General features: G+C 42.0%; 2 protein-coding genes across 3 annotated transcripts; one reads left to right on the forward strand and one right to left on the reverse strand.

Annotated features, from left to right (window-relative positions):
• Window positions 1–756: 756 nt before the first annotated feature.
• On the forward strand, window positions 757–6,561 carry ca6 (carbonic anhydrase VI). The gene is made up of 10 exons (XM_055049770.1): window positions 757–873; window positions 1,621–1,800; window positions 2,512–2,660; window positions 2,760–2,855; window positions 3,779–3,845; window positions 3,932–4,089; window positions 4,184–4,310; window positions 4,432–4,515; window positions 4,600–4,638; window positions 5,292–6,561. The coding sequence occupies exons 1-10, from the start codon at window positions 786–788 to the stop codon at window positions 5,921–5,923; spliced, it is 1,620 nt and encodes a 539-aa protein (XP_054905745.1). The 5' UTR covers window positions 757–785; the 3' UTR covers window positions 5,924–6,561.
• Window positions 6,562–6,756: 195 nt separating this feature from the next.
• On the reverse strand, window positions 6,757–17,769 carry slc2a1a (solute carrier family 2 member 1a). 2 transcript variants are annotated; one of them, XM_055049771.1, is made up of 14 exons: window positions 17,659–17,769; window positions 15,425–15,553; window positions 14,233–14,351; window positions 14,025–14,123; window positions 13,783–13,943; window positions 13,581–13,705; window positions 11,922–12,074; window positions 11,721–11,846; window positions 11,444–11,631; window positions 11,203–11,313; window positions 11,003–11,104; window positions 9,148–9,223; window positions 8,687–8,814; window positions 6,757–7,008 (listed from the first exon to the last, which is right to left on the reverse strand). In XM_055049771.1, the coding sequence occupies exons 3-14, from the start codon at window positions 14,308–14,310 to the stop codon at window positions 6,790–6,792; spliced, it is 1,566 nt and encodes a 521-aa protein (XP_054905746.1). In that variant the 5' UTR covers window positions 14,311–14,351; window positions 15,425–15,553; window positions 17,659–17,769; the 3' UTR covers window positions 6,757–6,789. The 2 variants fall into 2 exon arrangements, with proteins under 2 accessions (XP_054905746.1, XP_054905747.1); XM_055049772.1 differs by lacking the exon at window positions 15,425–15,553.
• Window positions 17,770–19,534: the final 1,765 nt, after the last annotated feature.

Below are 19,534 nucleotides of genomic sequence, written 5' to 3' on the forward strand. Positions count from 1 at the left end.
AAAAAGGGGGGATGAGGAGTACTGTGAATGAATGAAAAAGATATAGTTGAGCAATCCAATAAAGCTGCTGATTCATTTTCCCTGTTACAACATCCAAGGGCACACACACATTCACACACTGGAGAAGGAAATCTGGTTGACAGCAGGTCGGACATCTGAAGTTAGACATGTTGCAACTGGCGCTCAAAGTGATGCTCTGTATAATTTAGTGTCACTTAATCAGATCACCTGATAATGGAATGGCTTTATCAACCTGGATCTGTCCCCTCTTTTTTTTCTGAGAATGTCTTAGGTCTGCACCAACACAGTGACATTGACATGACTCTGCTTGTTCAGCTTCCTTTGAAGTCTGACACAAATCGGGCATATTCTGTTCATCTGAGCACCTTTTCACAGCTACTGGAGAGGATACAAAAGAGACTCTTCCATGAGAGAAAGAGTAAAAAATGTAAAGATATGTTCATCCAATATGTGATTCTTTTAAAAACAAACAAACAACAACAATTAAAGAGATCAGATTTGTTATCTGTACAAATTGTAAACGTTCTGACAAGAACAGCCAGTTCATTTTCTTCCCCATAACAATTCAATTCAAGCCTGAACTAAATTAGGAACATATTTCAGAGTCGGATTGCTGCCTTTTCCAGTCACTTTCGCATTGCTGAGAAGCGCCCTGGGCGGTTTCAGCAGAGAGAAACACCTCCCCTCCCCACATGTGGGTTAAATGCAGAGAGCAGCCCTCTGCGGGGTGTCAGTGTCCTGCGTGACGGTTCCAGGGCGCAGCGATGGAGATCCTCTCCGCGTTTGTCTCCGCCGCTCTTGTGTGCCTGGTTAATGCCGGAGCCCACACTGATATACACTGGACGTACAAAGGTGGGCTTCCTTTCCGCTTTTTGGAAAAATAACTGGTAAAGTCTTGTTTTGCATGACTGAAACTGACCGCGTCCCGGTGCGTAAAACGCGCGTAAAGTAGCGCCGCGCTTGCTAGACTTGAATAGGTTAAAAAAAAACTTTTGTTGATTTTTTACATTTAATTTTATTTATTTGTGTATTTTTCTGTAACTCGAGTGGGTTTATCACTTTTTTTTTTTTTTTTTTTTTTTTTAATTTTTACGTGAATCCTGGGTGTTGAATTGCTGTTTCCTTGCCATGCGCGCAACATCTGCCAAGTACATTTTGGGAAAACCACGGCGGCATTTGGGGCTTGTTATGACACATCCATCGGAAAAAATTATACTGGTAGTTGGATAGAGCAGCTGCTGTTAACATTTGTGCGGTGAATAACCAACAATATCCAATGTCCGCACCGGCAACATCCAGTTGAACAAGTTCTGTGCGCTCTTTGTGTGTGTGTGTGTGTGTGTGTGTGTGTGTGTGTGTGTGTGTGCGTGCGTGCGTGCGTGCGTGTGTTTTAAATCCTTCTACAAACAGTCATAACATAAACATAATGATCGATGCGAATATTAGGAGACGTGGTATTCCAGTGGTGTGCACCTTTTATTGTTAATAATAATCATCATCAATCATCATCATCATCATCATCATCATCATAATAATCAAGATGATTATTATTATTATTACTTCTGATGGTGGATAAACGTCTGCCTGTCTTCAACACAGAGGGAGCCTTGGACCAGATGCACTGGGCAACCAAATACCCAGCATGTGGAGGCAAGAAGCAGTCGCCGATTGACATCCAGCGGCGCAACGTCAAGTTCAACCAGAACATGCTGCAGCTGGAGCTGAGCGGGTATGGCCCTCAGAAGGGAAACTTCCGCATGACCAACAACGGGCACACAGGTAAGAGTGACAAAGAGTAGGAATGACTGACCATTAAGCTGAAGGTTTTGGCTCATTATTGTCCCTGATAGTTAGCCATGTGATCCATATAAAAAAATAATAATAATAATTCAACACTACTTAATTTCTTTTGAAATTTCTTTGACATAGAAATATGAATAGATTACAAATGATTCCAGCAGAAATTATATCTGGCTGCACAGTGGCGCAGTTGGCAGCACTGTTGCCTTGCAGCAAGAAGGTCCTGGGTTCAATTCCCGGACCGGAGTCTTGCATGTTCTCCCTGTGCATGTGTGGATTCTCTCTGGGTACTCCCACTTCCTCCCACAGTCCAAAAACATGAATGTTAGGTAAATTGGTCTTTCCAAATTCTCTCTAGGTGTGAGCGTGTGTGTGCATGGTTGTTTGTTTCTGTGTTGCTCTGCAACAGACTGGCGATCTGTACAGGGTGTACCCCGCCTCTCGCCCGGAGCGCAGCTCCTGACCCCACTAGGGACAAGGGTGAATATATATATATATATATATATATATATATATATATATATATATATATATATATATATATATATATATATATATATATATATCAGATACAGTACAAAGTCTGTCTTCTCATCTGTTTCATGCCATCTGGTTGTAAACGTCTGAAACTCAACAGCTGCACTGTAAAGTATTCATGATCCAGTGATGAAATCTTTATGCTGGCCTCAGTTCAAATCGACCTGCCTTCCTCCATGAAGATCACCAAGGGTCTCCCGGGACAGTTCACAGCTGTCCAGATGCACTTGCACTGGGGCGGCCTGGACCTGGAGGAGAGCGGGGCGGAGCACACCATAGACGGCAGCCGCTACATGGCGGAGGTGGGTGAGACAGTAAAACAGAGCCCAAAAAAAAAAAATCCGTACAGGATTGTTTTGTTTTTTTCAGCTCCAAGCTAATGTGTTCTTTGTTTCCTGCAGCTCCACGTTGTTCACTATAATTCAGAGAAGTACAACAGCTTTTCTGAGGCCAAAGACAAGTCGGACGGCCTGGCAGTGCTCGCCTTTGTCTATGACGTACGTGAGCCACAAACACTTCTTCCTCTGCTTGTCTGCTCAGTTCGGCACCTTATTCACCTCAGGAAAAAAAATTGAGAAGAAAAATGAGCCTTTGTTCTGTTGCAGGAAGTTTCAAAGACGTCTTTGTGCTAAAAATATGTATAAATAGTAATCTGGTGGTCTTTGAAGTTGATTGTTTTTGCCATAATGTATTGAAGGCTTCATTGAGTATTTGGCGGAGGAAAGAGAGTTGAAAGAGAGTTTTATCCAGCAGTCTGCGACAAGTCTGACCTCTGAGACACTTCCTCCCCTGTCCTATGAGGTCGTTGCTGTGGCAACGACCTCAGCCGACATCCAACTTTGACAGCAGCACAGAGCAGTCTGTCTGTCTCTGTTGGACCTTTTGAATTTGAAAGGAGAAATGCTGCTTTGGGGGGTAGAATTTAATTTTAATTTGGCAGAACATCCCTCCATCAAATGCTGTTCGAGGTTTTATGGTGAAAGGTCAAAGCGGTAAAGATCTTCCCAGGTGGAGATAAACCTTAGCTTGTCTTGATTTAGTACTAACTCGGATCGGTTGGAGACGAAAGCCAACATCTGAAGTCTAAAACATCACAAAGGTATATTCTGCTCGCTCAATTTTACGAACATTTAAGCTGTTGCCACATTTGCAACAGCCTAAATGTGGCAACAACTTAAATGTGGCTTTGACAGAAATATTTTCTTTCAGAGAATCTAAGAGAGAAGTTAATTTCTTAGCATGTTTCATACAGTAAAGGCCTTGAATGACATGTTTTATAGTCTCGCCAGGGAGGATTTTTAAGCACCCAGAAGTAAAGTCATTACAGTGCGAGACTCTACAAACCAAAACTACGGGAGTGACAAAATGATTTCCCTTTGACACAAGTAAAGCAAGCCAAGACTTTCTGCTTCATTTCCAGTACGGTCATTTTGAGAACACCTATTACAGCGACTTCATATCCAACCTGGAGAAAATCAAGTATGCGGGTGAGTTCTCCCCGCACGCACGGGTCTCCTCTTCGCACCTCGACCTCCTCAGAGCCCCTTTGACTCGACGTTGCGTCCCTTGTCAGGTCAGAGCATGAACATATCCAGCATCGACGTGCGCTCCATGCTCCCCGAGAACCTCAGCCACTTCTTCAGGTACGAGGGCTCCCTCACCACGCCGCCCTGCTACGAGAGCATCATCTGGACCGTGTTCGACACGCCCATCACTCTGTCACACAACCAGGTATGACGGGGGAAAAGCACGTGGAGGAAGCAAGCCCAGACTAGAAGTGGTCTTACTGGTTTCATTTGTCTTACCCTCTTTGTGCTGCACCCAGATCAGGAAGCTGGAGGGCACTCTGATGGACTTGGATAACAAGACCCTGTGGAACGATTACCGCATCGCTCAGCCGCTCAACGACCGCGTTGTGGAGTCTTCCTTCCTGCCACGCCTTGGGAAAGGAAGTGCGTGATGACCCGTCAATCGCTGGTTCCTCAGAAACCCAGGCGAATCTGCAGAGCTATTTTGTTGTTCTTTTTTTCATTTCGGTCATCTTTGTTTTGCTTTTTGTTTTTGCCTCCGCAGCGTTTTGTCAGCAAGATGAAATCGAATCTAAGCTCCTGAAGATCGAGGGTCTGATAACTTCTCTTGGAAAGAATATGTATTCAGGTGCTTGAAACTGTTGGATCTGAGCGCAGTGAGTGGAAAATCTCCTTTGGACCTTTGTAACCGCTTTTATTTATTCCTCTCTAGGAATGGGAGAACGCTTCAGCTCAAGGCCTTCCAAATATGGTACAGTTTTTTGCATGTCACCCAATATTGCATTTTTTTTTTCAACAAAAAAACATACTCTCACAATAAACACACAGCTGAATACCAGGGCACTGACTTTAAAGCCAATGTATAACATGCAAATATTTCAAATAACACACACACACAAACACCGACCAGTTCTGCTTCATGTGTGTTTGGGTTGAGGCTCAAGATTCAATCTGATTATCTGGCTAGAAAAAAAACAAAACATTTTGATGGATTGCGGAGCTATTGGGTTGAACCGAGCTCAATGTTGACCAGTCACTGTTAGGAACGCCTGACGAGTGCCAGATTGGGCCTGCTGATTGATTATATGCCTTAATTAGTATCTGTAATAAATGAAGAAAGGTGGCGAGTTTCAGTCTGTCTCGTGATCAGCTTTAGCAGAAGTAATATGATGAAGTAGTTCCCACAAAACACATCCTTTTTCATGACTTCAAAACCATCTTAATCGGCTGCATCAAAGAAGATATGTACGTTACTTTTTAAAGGCAGACTTCATCTTGAGTGTAACATTTCATGGCCAAACAAACAGAAAACTCGACTCTTTGTGCTGAAGAGAATCCAAATGCCCATTAGCTTTGAAACCAGACCACGCTTTGAAGATGTTTCTCGTTGTGTTTCTTCTCCAGAGTACGGGGAGCTCTTTCCTCTGGTGCTCAACTTTGAAGACAGAAACTCCGTCAGCTACGCTCTGGCTCCCCTCCACCGCATGGATCTGGACGCCTTCACCGTCTGCACGCATGTTCTCCTCAGGGCCCCGGGGGTCCACACCGTCATCTCCTACTCCAGCGGCGGCCGCGACAACGAGCTGATGGTCTCCATCAGCGAGGACGCGAATGCGAGGGAGGTGGGCCTCTGGATCGGCGACGAGTTTGTCAACATGCCGCACAGCTTCAATACCCAGGACTGGACCAACTACTGCGTCACCTGGTCGTCCCACTCGGGCGGGGTGGACCTGTGGATCAACGGCAAGGTGGGGGAGCAGAGGCACCTGCAGAGCAGCCACATAATCAACCTCGCCGGCGCGTTCGTGTTGGGCAAAGACCAGGACGGGGTTCTCGGGATCTCCGACACGGACGCCTTCGTGGGTAAGATGACGGACGTGAACGTGTGGGACTACGTGCTGACCACCGCGGAGATCCGAGACCAGTACTTGTGCGAGAGGAACAGCAGCATGGTGGGGAACGTGTTGAGCTGGGGGGCCAGCAGGTTCAAGATGTACGGCGGCGTGCAGCTGGACAACCAGTACAGGTGCTCCTGATGTGGCTCAACACATTCCAAGTAAAATATTCCAAATTTGACTCTCTCCGTGTGAATTGGAGGGGAATTAGCTGGCATTTGGAGGTCATTTAAACATTATACATGAGTATTAAAACTTACTCTTACCATAAAGAGAAATATTTGCAAACGATAAACAACTGGTGCTTGACTTTCGGTGATCTCTGGGTTCGAATGTGTGGCTTCAATAGCCTGGAAATCATCTGTGGAGGAATGCAGAGTGCATGTGGGGGGAGGGCGGGCTTCATTCCCCTGGCAGTAAGCAGTATCCTATATATGAGGAATAGTAAAAAGTATATATGCATGAAATCTGGTTGTTTTGCTCCCAATAATGCAATAAATTACTTTTACGAGCTGTACAGTTGAGGTTTATTCCCACTTGTTTCTTTGAATTCCAGTTAATTCCCATGGAAAGGTCCTAACGTAGAAATATGCCGCCGTACTCCTGAAAAGCCTCCTCTGTACCGCGCCGCAAAACCCCCCACAACATGACAGCTGATGGTGTGAGCTTTTTTTAATGTTTATGGTCATGAAGGATAAAATGCCCGCCAGGCTCTTGCAGATCAATATTTAAAATGTGTGTCACGGCTTCATCCATGTATTCATGTCTTTGCTTCATAAATAAAGACCTACATGAAAGGTTTTGGCCTCTTTAATGACTCGTGCGTGCATTCACACCTCTGCCCGTGGAGTGGCATCTGCTTGTTGTATTTTTAACCTGCAGAAGAATGCTCAACGATATCCAAACAGCCTGAGACTAAATCCTTGCAAAGACAAAGAATAGAGTCTAAATAAAACCACTCAATATAATAGGAATAATATTTCTTCTCAATGCTTTCATTTATTTCCTTATAAGTCTACCATCTTCTGTATTTTATCCAGTATCTCTTTGTCGCTTCTCAATTCGTCCTCCAACTCTTTCATATCCGTTTTGTTCCTCTGGGCGAACATCTGGGAAACCTCCAGGAAGGTCTTGTTCTTGGTTTCGGGCATCACGATCAAGAGGTAAATCAGCGTCAAAAAGCAGATGACGGAAAAAAGGAGGAAGCTGAAGGGGCCCATGCCTTTCTGAAAGAGAGAAGGACAGGGAAAGTGATCTGTTAGTCCTCAGGAGTCCTCTTAGTCCTCTGGACCAAGTACTCCTGCCCACTGTGAGTGACCATCACAAGCGTTTAGCAACTGGAGCTGTATGGAAAATCATGTCTCATCAAAATGACATCAAGGGCTGCTTCTAATTAAACCATCCTTTTTGGAGAGGAAGTCAAGTCAAGGTGAAGTGAGACGAGTTGATCTTATTGAAATACTCTTCTGGATTGTTTTGGTTTCTTCTACCTAAACACATTCCACACTTGTTTTCTTTTTCATTTGTTGTGTTTTTCTTCATCTTGATGGTTTTACCACCGTGTTTATTAAAAGAGAACGGCTTGAGCCAAAGCTAATGGGCGCATGATGTGTCCTTACTGGAAAGGCCCAGTACTGGTTTACAAACCTGTTACACATTCAGAATCGCTGGATATAAACCGTGAACATGAACAGACTTCGAGCTGCAAACTTTGGCCATATCATCTCAAAGTTAAACACAACACCACCATGGCGGTTTCTGAGGAGTCTCAGATTCAGCATGGATCAACTCAAAAACCTGGAGCTGTAAAAAAATCTTCATGGGCGCCAGACTTTTATTTTTTGAGACTTTACAACCCCGACCTTATGTCATTGAGATTTTACTGCATGTGTGACAGACCAACATGAAGTTACGCATGATTATGAAGTATGATGAAAAATGTCCAAATGTTCTCGTTTCACTGGAGCAACTTCTTCCACATGTTTGCTGCGTCCCCTTCATACCTTGAGGCCAACTGCAAACTTTCAATGGATTTTTTTTTTCCAGCTGAAGTTGAAAGGACGGATTCAAGACATCTATAACATCGGTACCAAGTCGATATCGGCATTGGGTCGATACCAGTGTGGTAGAATTGATACTTTAGATCCAGATTCCATCTTGAAATTTTATTCTATTTGTGTATTGTAGTTTCTCAACTCTACCATAAAAATGAAAAAAATATTTTCACTTTGAGTTGCTCTCAAATTGTAATATTTTGCACTTGGTTTATTTAGGAAAAAGCGCAAGTAAATTGTGTGAATGCTATTCAAGTGTTTTGCAGATACTTAGAAACTATGTCCAAATTCTGTCCTAGGTTTGAACAACATCATTCAAGACCTACAAAAAGACTTAAGTTAAAGAGAAGACATTTGATGATGTGTCAAACATAAGCAAAGAGCACTGGCATCATGCTCTTTGTTTACTTGGCAGCAGATTAAAAAAAACAACATATGCAATATCGCATACATCTAATAAAACCAGATGAACCCTATTAACTAAGGAGATGGCTATTTAAAGAAACTGATGAGTAGAGAAGAAAATGTATGAAAACCATGCATCCCTTTGCTTTACTTGTGGCACTTTGTGTTGGCCTATGATACAAAATCCCAATAAAACAAAAGAAGACAAAATTCAAGGGGTAAATACTTTGGTTTGTCTATTAAATATAATTCCCTTCATGGCAGAAAAGTAAATATATATGTTAAGTAGAGGAAACTAAATTTTTACTAGATATAAATATTATAACGGTGACTCGCCTTGCTGCTTTCAATTTGAACAAATAAAAAAAAAAACATTTGGACGTAATATAAAAACATATTGAAAAAAATAAGCTTCAGCTGCTTTGGTGTCTCTTGTTTAACCAACCTCCATGAAGGGGAAAATGAGGCCCACAGTAAAGTTGGAAATCCAGTGGATGGAGCCACCAAGCATGAAGGCCGCTGGCCGAGCCGACTGCATGAACATCTCAGTGGTCACCACGTTTGGAATGGGGCCTGCCGAGCACACACACACACACACACACACACACACACACACGCACACACGCACACACGCACGCACGCACGCACACACACACACACACGCACGCACACACACACACACACACGCACGCACGCGTACACACACACGCACACACGGGGTTAACCACATCCGAAACACTGCAACACACACCAGTCCTCTCAAGCCGAAGAGAGGAGGCTGCCATGACAGAGTGCTGAATTTACAGAATCTGTGATTACATGTCTGGTCCAAGCAGCACTTCAGATAATGGAGCGGTCTGTTGTAAGCAGCGTGTGAGTAAATAACCACAGGTGGGTCAGACTTACTGGGTCCGATGGCATGTCCCATGACGTAGACGATGACACAAATGATACTGATGTAAGGCATCCACGATACGCTCTCCTACCAACAAACAGGCAATGTTTCCATTAATCCCTTCACTTGTTTGCAACATAAAAGATAAACTACCTACAAAACACGCTTTGGCAAGAGAGTATTTTGACCATATTATCATTTTCTAACTCCAAGCTGGACAAACTCGAATGCTTATGGATTCAATCACTGTTGGTGATGTGTATCTGTGTAATGATGGAGGCCGTGACCTGAGGAGGTCAACACTATATATCAAGATACTTAAAATCATTGGTCAGATTCTTCTTCTCTTTAGGTAAAATGGGATTTAACTGACTCTGAAAAGCAAAAAAATCATATCTCTCAGACAGATGCAGAACTCTTGAGATCAAAAAGATATTAGGGCTTGATCAAAGAGGGCCCTGCAGTTACTGATTGACAAAAATAAGACTTGCCTAGTAATTGCCCATGAGCGTAAATGCCATGAAGTCTAATAGGACGCAAAGCAATAAACAAAAGCGATATGAATTAGCATTGTTTCCACAGTGGCCTACTGCGTTCATTCATCGTCATTGTGCAACGTCACTGCTATCAGTCTGAATGCAACGCTTTTAAGGACGGACCGTGCTCTGCGCTACGTCCATCTATCACTGAGAAGTTCTTGCTGGTATTTTGTGTCTCTGATTTTTAGCAACCTCAGCAAACAGAGATGCGGGATCATCGTTTTATTCCTTGGAGCAGGTGCAAGCTGCAGGTGTGAACTATCAAACCCCGCAGAGCAGTCTTTTCTTATTTTTCTTATTCAGTCGTTTGCCTGATTGAAACGTCTAAATTACATGAATTATTTGTGCGATTGCTGGAATATTTATTTCTTAAATTGTTCTGCACAAATGAATCCTGTCATTTGTGCAGGATTATAGCAGGTCGTTATAATTGCAACCTGGCATTCTCTGAGATTATAGCGTAATGTTTTTCTTCATTTTTTGTGATTGCCTGTGCTTCTTCAGACAGTTCTGGGGCATTTCAACCTGTATATCCAGACAGTTGATATATCCTATATAATAACAGCAGGATGTTTTCATAACCTTTATTGAAATAGAGGCAGTGAAAACAGCCAAGCAGGGGGAGTGTATGCATTAAATATAAGAGTCGCTGCAAGGTTTGGGCATTCTCTTATTTACTACAGAAAGTAAAGGTTAAACTTTATTGCTTAAAATATTTTCACAGTCTTCAGAGTGTAATATACTTGCATATAAAATGCAGGTGGGACCTTTACAAAGTTTCAAAGTCTTATGTTTCCATCCCAAAAACAATCCGAAACACTTCTTTACAAGAATTAAACAATTGTAACACAATGTTCTACAATACTATAAATCATAGTAAGCTAATATAGCTGAAAAAATTCTGCTACCCTTTTGTCAATTAATCCAAGTGCCTAAGGACTTGTAATAGTAATTGATTACTTTTTGTTTCCTTGGGTGTATAAAGATGTTTTTGCACATCCTCATTTCCCTAAAGCTGCTCTATCACGGGGTGTGACTTTAACTGGTTGTTCCCCAGTCTGCTCGGCCAGATTCATCACCTTAATGTGATTGACATGTATCAGTCTGGAAGTGGCTACAAGGCCACTTCAGGCTTTGAGACTCAAGGGAACAAGACTGAGATCGATTGTCCGTAAATAAAGATGTCTGATGCTTTAAAATGTCAAACAGTGGCCCAAAAAACGAACAAAAACCATAAAAACAGAGAACGCTATTTTAAAAAAAGGCCAGCAGAGGGCACCAGAGTGTCGTGTTAAATCTGAGTCATGCTGCAGCTTTCACAGCTTACCTGGAAGTTGAGGGCCACGGTCAGCAACACACAGGCCCCGCAGCAGACCCCGAATCCCGTAAGAAGAAGAAGCCGTCGGCCTGAGGACTCCACGATGAAGACCTGTGAGAACAAGCTTCCTGTTCAGAGCTGGAGCTACAAGCTGCCACAATTAGACTGCAGATTTTAGCTCTTCTACTTTATTTTATCAGGGTACTTACAGCAGCTATGGTCATGAAGACATTCACTGCACCTGTTCCCACAGTAATGTACTGGACGTCCTGCTCATTCACTCCGGTAGATCCATAGATACTATCTGCGTAGTAGTAGATCTGTGAAAGAAATGCGTGGCTGAAAGAGGTGCGGACGGGGCTGGTAATAAATGGTGGTGCTTTGTAGTAGACAATGTTTAAAGTAAAACAGATGTCAGGGTTTTGAAGGCCAAAATGAATGATGCCCCACCGCATTGACCCCGGACAGCTGCTGGCCCATGTTCAAAACGATGATGGTGTAGAGCTGCCAGCGGAGATTCTTCTGGGACAGCAGGGAGACCACCGACAGGCGACCCTCGAGTTGCTCTGACTGTTCCTCGAGAAGCATCTCTCCTATCTCGTCGTCCACATCATCCCAGCCACGCAGAAGCTGCAACACTGAGAGGGGCAAAACACACCAGACCTCAACTGCGTTGAGTTTCGATGCGGCCGCGTGAAACGGTTTGTTTTCTGTCCTGGCTTCTTACCTTTCTTGCTGTTCTCCTCGTCTTTCTTCTGGATGAGCAAGTACCTGGGACTCTCTGGGAAGAACGGCAGGAAAATCAACTGGATCACAGCGGGGATGGCGGTCAAGCCGAGCATGAGGGTCCAGCCTGGATCAGGACACGGTCAGGTTTCAGTTGAAGGCTGAGTGTGAGGAATAAAGTAACACCCGGATTTATGAGCACCTGTGTTGTTGCCCAACAGGCTCCTGATGCCAAACACTTGCGCAACGAGGATGCCAATAGTGATGAAGAGCTGTGGGATGATTCCAATGGCTCCTCGCAAGTTTTTGGGTGCGAGTTCGCCCAGGTACATTGGCACCACGTTGGACGACAGACCTGCAAACATGGATGGGGAGAAATACAATATATACACCAGCCTGAACTGCAACGCTTTGCAAAAGTATTTCAACCTTTGTAACATTTTCCCATTTCACCATGTTACAACCAAGAACATTCTTCTGACTGATTTTGTAACATAATGTGCTCAAACAGAAACAAGATGTTTGATTCGAGGGGGAAATGTTTGTTATCTGACAGTTATTCAGAATTAATCTGCACTTCTAACTGTGGAAGTTCAAAGGGCAAAGCAACAAACTCACAGCACATCCTATCTGGTTAAACATGACTGCAATTAAAAACTAATCTGCCTGGATTGATTTATCACGTTTTTCCATGTGATAAAAGCATTGAAATGCATGAATGAGAGGAGTTTTTTTTGTCTTTTTATTAAGTCAGTGACTTTAAAGTACATTTTATTTTAATCAACAAAAAGACTGAATTTGGAACTAGCTCTTGTTGAAGATGAACCGATGTTGAATAAATACAGTGACGTGTTCTTTATCATCCTCAAGAGGTTATTATCAAACTCAAACCAGATAACAAAGCGGTCATCACATTTTGAACCTAATAACTCTGTCAGTTTTTCAAAGTAAGTGAATTTACTTCCAGGTATTGATCCTAAACTGATTGGCAGTGTGCAGTGGTAAGGTGCGAAACCAAAAGAGGTCAATGGAGGCAACAACAAGAAAAAAACTTAAGGAAAGGAGAGGTGACCAGATTTGATTTTTTTTGCCAAATGGGGAATTTAAAGGTTTACATTTTTAGGTCACCAAACTGCAAACATGTATCCTTCAGTGGTCAAAAACATTTATCTTCAAAGTGATAAAAAATGATTTAAAAAAAAAGATGTTTCTCTCTATTTTATTGGCAGAATGTAACGTCAGTCAAGGAAACTGACCAATCATAATTGTTGAATAATTTATCACAGTCTTTTCCGCAGGTTTCAGCCCTTCTGTGATAATGAGCCGACTAACTTTGCGTAAAATGAACAATGGGTTGCTTTGGGTCCCAAGCATCCACACAAAAGTTAAAAAAAAAGAAAGAAAAAGAAGAGAATAAATCATTCTCAAATTATTATATAATAATTAAGAAAGTCCAAATGATTTCAAACAATAAGATTTTTCTTTTAAGAAATAACTACTCAAACAGCACAAACAAAATCTTCAGCAACACAAACGTTTGTCACCCGTTTTGTTTGATTTTGGTACAACGTGAGGGACGGCAGACCCTTCGTCTACATAAAACCGAAGCAGCTACACAGAAGCCAAACATTTTTGCTGCACAAAACAGAACAAGTTAGCAATATTAATTTCTGTGACCCTGACCTTTGACTGCCTTCAGAAACATTTATTATTATTGTAAAGAGGATGGCAGCACAAACATCTGACGCAATTCTTTTTTAAGAGTTGAAGGAATCGGGGCCTGGGCTAACTGCCATGAAAAAAAAAAACGATTGAGTTGAATACGTTTGTCAAACAAATGTTTTCAAATGAAATGTCCGACCTGCACATATTCCCACTATGATCCTGGCCAAAATTATGAGCTCGTAGGACCCGGCTGTCTCACTGAGTCCCATCATGATCGCCGGGACGATGGAGAAGACGTTGTTGAAGAGGAGGGTGCCCTTCCTGTTGCAGGATTAAAACTGATTAAAGACCTGCTCCTCGACGCAGAACCGTAAAGCTTGCTGTGAATGAGTTTTCACCTGCCGAGCTTGTTAACCAGCGGAGCCACCATCAGAGCTCCAAAGAGGCCTCCGAGCGGGAACATGGACACAGTCAGTGACCACAACAGGGTCAGGAGGCCCTCTGCCATCGGCTCATTATAACGACGGATGTAGGTTTCGTTGTAAAAGTCTTGCATAAACTGCAAAGAACAGAACAAGGCTGAAAGCGTCTCTGATCCAAGTCTTAGTACCAATGATGGTTCAAACAAGAAAATAGTTACTGGTGCTGGAGAGTTGACGACAGCAACATTGTATCCATACTGGAAGGACGAACCAAACGCGGAGACAAGACTGGCCAGTGCCAAAACTTTTGTTAGTCTCTAATGAGGAGGGCGACATGAGAAAAAATATTTCACAAACACAAATGTCACCCATAATGACTATTTAGACACAAGGATAGATCAGGCAAAGCAAAACACTGATACTCACCCCTCTCCGGTCCTCTGGCTTCCCCATGTCTATGTGGTCATCCATCGTGGTCAATATGCAGATACATTCTACATACATAGTTGCTTTTTGTTTTTGCTGCACCGCCCACTCTGCGTGCCCTTTGGACGTAAGATCAAAGATCATGGTAAAGGTTTATGATTAAACTTGCGATTATTAACGTAAAGGTTAGCGTAATAACGTAAAGGTTAGCGTAAAGATTAAACTTTACGTTAACCTTTACGTTAAAGGTAACAACATGCAGGTTGTTCAGCATGTTGCTGAACAACCTGCATCCCAGTTTGAAGTCTTCTGCAGCTGCTGCAAGCTTTTTTTTTTTTTACCATGTGCTTATCTGCACCAATGTTTCCATCAATCCTAACCAGTGAGCCTGAACTGTTGAGAAAAAGTAAAGTATCCCATTTTTTGGGGTTTTTTTTTTTCACTGTTGGATGGCGAGGTGAGGGTCAGTACTAGTTTTCTTCCACAAATAGGTTTTTCCATGTCATCTAGAGAGCTGAGCTTTTGGTCTCATCTTACTAAAACGCGTTTGTTTCTCAGGTTTGCAGTAGATTTGAAGTTTTAGGTTGCGAACAGAGCAGCATGGGGTATTGTTTTATAACCTCATCCCGTTTCAAATCCCTCTGCAGTTTCCTTCCCGACTTGCCTGCAGTGCTCTTTGGTCATCGTGACGCCGAAGGGACATTTGAGGCCTTTAGAGAACAGCTGCATTTGTACTGAGATTAAAGTATGCAATTTCATTCAGGAATCACCGGACTTTTAGCCATGAAAACCTGAAACCCACCGCGCAGTGTTAGTATTGCCCGATTACATTCTAATGAAACGCACAAAAGATTGTTGTTGAAGTGCGACAAAGGCACTGCGTTTGCATCACACGACAGCGTTGTGATACTGTATCTGGTTTTATCAATTTAGGCAAATTGATAAAAACAGCAATTAATGCCAATAAAAAATAAAAAATGATAAGGCACCTTTACTGCTTTAAAAAGAAATACAACAGGATACTAAAGTGACAAACAGCTGCCAAAACTGTCACTAATCATCCCTTCTACAGTTTACAGCGGATAGTTTATTGGATCTATCTGCTTTTATGGCACACTGAAGCTACATGAAAGAAGAAACGTCTGCAGGATCAAAACTGTTGCATGTTTCTTCTTCTGCTTGCTCTACTTACAATACGTTATACTGTTCTTGTCTCCAAAGTCTATTTGCCTATAAAAGATCACTAGTGTTGCTTGCTCTTAAAGCTGGATGTCATTTCCAGGGCGTCTCGTTGCAAAAGCAATCATCCCAAATATAGATTCTATGAAGGAGATAAAGCAAAGATAAAGTGTGATCAAAATAAACACCTCTGAAGAAAAGAAAGGCATATAAACTTAAGAATCATTTGCAAAGTGAGTCTGGTGAGACTTTAAAGGGATAAACCAACATTGGTGATTGTGTGCTGGGGATCTCATCGAAAATGTAAGACAGTTTCCTGATTAAATGTGGCAAGGTGTTTCACCAGAAGCCCAGCTTAACGTGGATAGAAACACGAGATTATACCCACGCAACATTTTGAGCAGCACTATTTCCAGAGTGGCATTGAAAGAGTGACATTTTAACTAGCATTTACAATCTGTCACTGTAAAAAGGTTTAAAAATATCCCAGAAGTCCAAAGACAATTTTTATTGTTGGCTTAATAGACAACTTCTTGCTTAGATAACCAGGCTCACAAACCTTACGCGGCGACAAGAGGCGCGCAAACACGGTTCTGTTTGTGCTGCTTTGCATTGGTCTGTCAAATGAGATGCTAAAGGTGCTATTAAAAATCACCAGATTTAGTCACAAATGCATTGGGGTGTTGAGTCTGTATCTCAGCAAATGTAGCCAGTCATGGAGAAATACGTTCCCAAGTAAATATTTAATTCGCCGTCCAGCTATTTAGTTCACAAATAAAATACTTGGCTTTCAAGTTAAATATTTACTTCGAAAGCTGAATATTTACCTTCTAATCTAGACATTCAAATTTCAAACTAAATACTTATTTCCAAAACCAAATGTTTGGCTGGCCAACTAAATATTTACCAACTAAATCAATAGTCAGGATGCAGCAGCAAGTAAAAGCCGTGTTTAACTCCTGAACGTCTGAAAGTTTTTGTGTGACAATAAATTCTCACTTCAAACAATTACTTATTATCATTTAACTGTTTTTTTTTGTGTTTGTTTTTGTTTCATGAAAATGAACAAACGCGTTGTGTGAAAAACGCAGCAGGGGGTGAACGGGGCGGAGTTTGCGTGCAGGAAGTCAATGGTTTGGACTTCCTGTGTGGCCTCCTTCCCACGGTGCCATGGTTACGCATCATAACAAATGAGCAAGTATTGGCGGAAATGAATCCATGAGAGCAGCATATTAAAAAAAATAAATAAAAATAAGATAATAAAGAATAAGACCAATTTTCCCGCCAGAAACGCGGGAACGAAAGTTAAAGCAACAGAGTAACTTGCCGCCGTAATTCTTCCAGCGTTTCTTTAAAACGCTCATTGCTTCCTTTTGTTGAGAATTAAAAAGAGGAATAACTTGATTTAGCTCGTTAATTCATTCCTCTTTTTCACGAATTCTTGTGTTTCAATATATATGCAGGGAGAAAGAGCAATCATACGACGTCAGACGTCAGATATCCAGAGTTTTATCCAGAGAAAATTCAATGCAAGAAGAATGTTACAATAAGCATCTCACCTAGATCATCAAAAGTCCAAGACATGACAAAGCAGAAACAATTAACTGAGTAAAAATGGAAACAAAAGATGCATCTTCTGGGAAACTCTCACTCAGCACAAAGAGATTCGAACTTCTGCTGTAAAACAAACCATTTTATAAGAATGTGTATTCTCCTCATTTAAATATATGCATTAAGAGGTGTGTTTTTTCCTTTATGTGGGCTGTCTTAAATGTTCATTTTATTACCTCTGAGACCCGAACACCCAGCTCTTCTCGTACCAGGCTCCGACCTGATTTACAGCGTGGAACTGAAACGTTATCTCTGCCTCAAAATGATCCAACAAGAAACCATTTGGTGTTTTTTAAACAAACTCGCACAAAATGTATTGCTTAATAATGACTATAAGTTTGGATCTAAGAAGTAACTAATTCAAAACATGCTTACAGAAATATATTTAATTCTAATATAGATAAAATTATTTATAAAAAGTTTTAAGATCCTAGTGAACTTTTGAACCACGCTAAGGAATTTGTTAATTGTCTGGCAGATAGATAACCTGTCTAAAGAGATTTAAGGAAGTCTCAGTCTGTCTTTCTTTTTTTTCTAAGTTTGTCTTAACGTAAAAAAGTTAACTTGTGTACTATTGTGCTACTTTTAAAATTCTATTTCAACACTTTCTTCGCGACGGAAACAGCACACTCTTACTTGCGTCAGCGGAGCTCCTCTGTTGTCCTCGTACCCGAACCTCCGCCTGCGAAAACGGAGCGAAGGAAGCAGCGCTGAAAACTCAGCAAAAATCCGTTTCCAAGATGGCGGCTGTTGCCAAGCGACGTCTCCGTGGACGACGCACCTTGTCACGACTGATGCGTGGAGGAGGCGAACAGGAAGGAGGTCTCTCTCCATCAGACCACAGCGCGAGAAAGACAAACTAGAGCCGCTGCTTCTGCACGTCGAGAGGAGCCAGTGCAGCTATTGTGGAGAAATAATAATAATAATAATAATAATAATAATAATAATAATAATAATAATAATAATAATAATAATAATAATCAAGTATATTCCTGCTTTGAGTGAGTTTTTCATATTTTAAATATCAAATAGAATCCTTTTGCCGCAGTGTTTTAAACCCTTCGCAAACTTGTATTCTCGTCATACTTTGAAATGCTTCAGCTAAGGATAAGGAATAACCCGACAGATAAAAGAGCAGGACAAATCGTGCTGTAATGGCCCACTAAAAAAGTATTGTGGCGTAAAACATGTGCAGGGACTTATTGGAGTATTATGTCAAAAAGGTTTTGTAGGGTTAAGGGTTGGAGTGGTTGTGTGATTCTCTGAAAGAGAAAAAAAAATGTGCAAATGAGACATTTCTCCTTGTTTATTGTTTTTTTTTTAAATGGATGAATTATGCTTTTATCTTTAAGAGAAAGATAGGCTACTTATCTTACTGTTTGCAAAGTCAGATAAGAAAATTGTGGCAGAACAGGATGCAGTGGGTCAGAATGTTTTACCAGCAGAAGTAAAAGGGCGAAACGTACAAGAAAGCACAACTCCTTAAATGGCCGGCAGCCAAGAGTGGAGGGTTTTGTGCAGGAGGGGAGTATGAGGGAATGTATCAGTATGAGGTCCTCCTGCAGGGACTTATTGCTGTTTGTGTTTGTGGGCAGGTTGTGTCTCCATTTGGCCAAATATATTGATTTAATATATGAGTGATTTCACATTCCAGCTTGGGGTTTATTTTCCTTTCCTGCCTGAAATATCTAAGACCCGGGTAGAGAGACGTGTTTCTGAAGCAATGGTTGTTTCTGTCTCTCAACATCGGCTCGAACGCCTCCCTAATGAGACTACTTCTCGACTGACTGGGGAGTGACTTGGGATGAATTCATTTATTTGACAAAACTAAAGTGATCCGCGAACCACGAGCATAAGCGGTAGCTGATCAAAAATAAGTAAATAAATAAAAATGAGGTAGTGGAAGCCTGAACAGCAGCACTGAGAAATATTCTGCAGTGGTGGCCATGACTGCAGTGAACAGGTGGTGGAGCTAATGTGCAGGGCAGCGTCACATGATCTAAAGAAGAGCCAGAGGATGTCACATGCTTACCACACACTTCAGCTGCTCGCTGCCTGAATGTCCAGATTCTGAAGTAATAGAATAACTTTACTCCGTGAGCCCTTTCTTAAAGGTGTTTTTGTGTTCTTGGCGAATGTCAGGTTGATGTTCAGTTGAAGTTGTTCCTTATTCAGTGAGTTGGACAGTGAATTTGAGAACTGGCTCTTACAGCAACAGAATCAGCTAATTTAACAGTTGGTGTTGAGCATAAAAATGACTCCCCCTGACGAGTGGTCACCACAGCTCAGAGGTACACTGAAACATAATGAATTAACCGGGCGGGGAGCCAGCAGAGAGGAGAGAGAGTGCACAAACTTCTTCCTTAAGTGTTTTCATCAGCCCGAGGTGTTTCAATGTCAGCCAAATCACACAATGGATTAAATGGTGGAGGAAATACAGAGAGAGCGGCCATCTGTGTGCTTCCTGCCGTCCGCAAGGAAGGCCCGCTAACCGATTTACTACACCTGCAAA

This window comes from Poeciliopsis prolifica, unplaced genomic scaffold (assembly GCF_027474105.1).
Source record: "Poeciliopsis prolifica strain line A6 unplaced genomic scaffold, Auburn_PproV2 SCAFFOLD029, whole genome shotgun sequence".
In the NCBI taxonomy this organism is placed as follows: domain Eukaryota; kingdom Metazoa; phylum Chordata; class Actinopteri; order Cyprinodontiformes; family Poeciliidae; genus Poeciliopsis; species Poeciliopsis prolifica.

Bases quoted from the DNA above. Each gene is read 5' to 3' on its own strand.
- ca6 (XM_055049770.1), top strand. From the start codon at position 786: ATGGAGATCCTCTCCGCGTTTGTCTCCGCCGCTCTTGTGTGCCTGGTT. The intron at 2,856-3,778 runs GTACGTGAGCCA...CTTCATTTCCAG, and splicing joins TGCTCGCCTTTGTCTATGAC to TACGGTCATTTTGAGAACAC. The intron at 4,311-4,431 runs GTGCGTGATGAC...TTGCCTCCGCAG, and splicing joins GCCACGCCTTGGGAAAGGAA to CGTTTTGTCAGCAAGATGAA.
- slc2a1a (XM_055049772.1), bottom strand. From the start codon at position 14,310: ATGTATGTAGAATGTATCTGCATATTGACCACGATGGATGACCACATA. The intron at 14,124-14,232 runs GTGAGTATCAGT...CCTCCTCATTAG, and splicing joins AGCCAGAGGACCGGAGAGGG to AGACTAACAAAAGTTTTGGC. The intron at 11,105-11,202 runs GTAAGTACCCTG...TTGTTCTCACAG, and splicing joins TCTTCATGACCATAGCTGCT to GTCTTCATCGTGGAGTCCTC.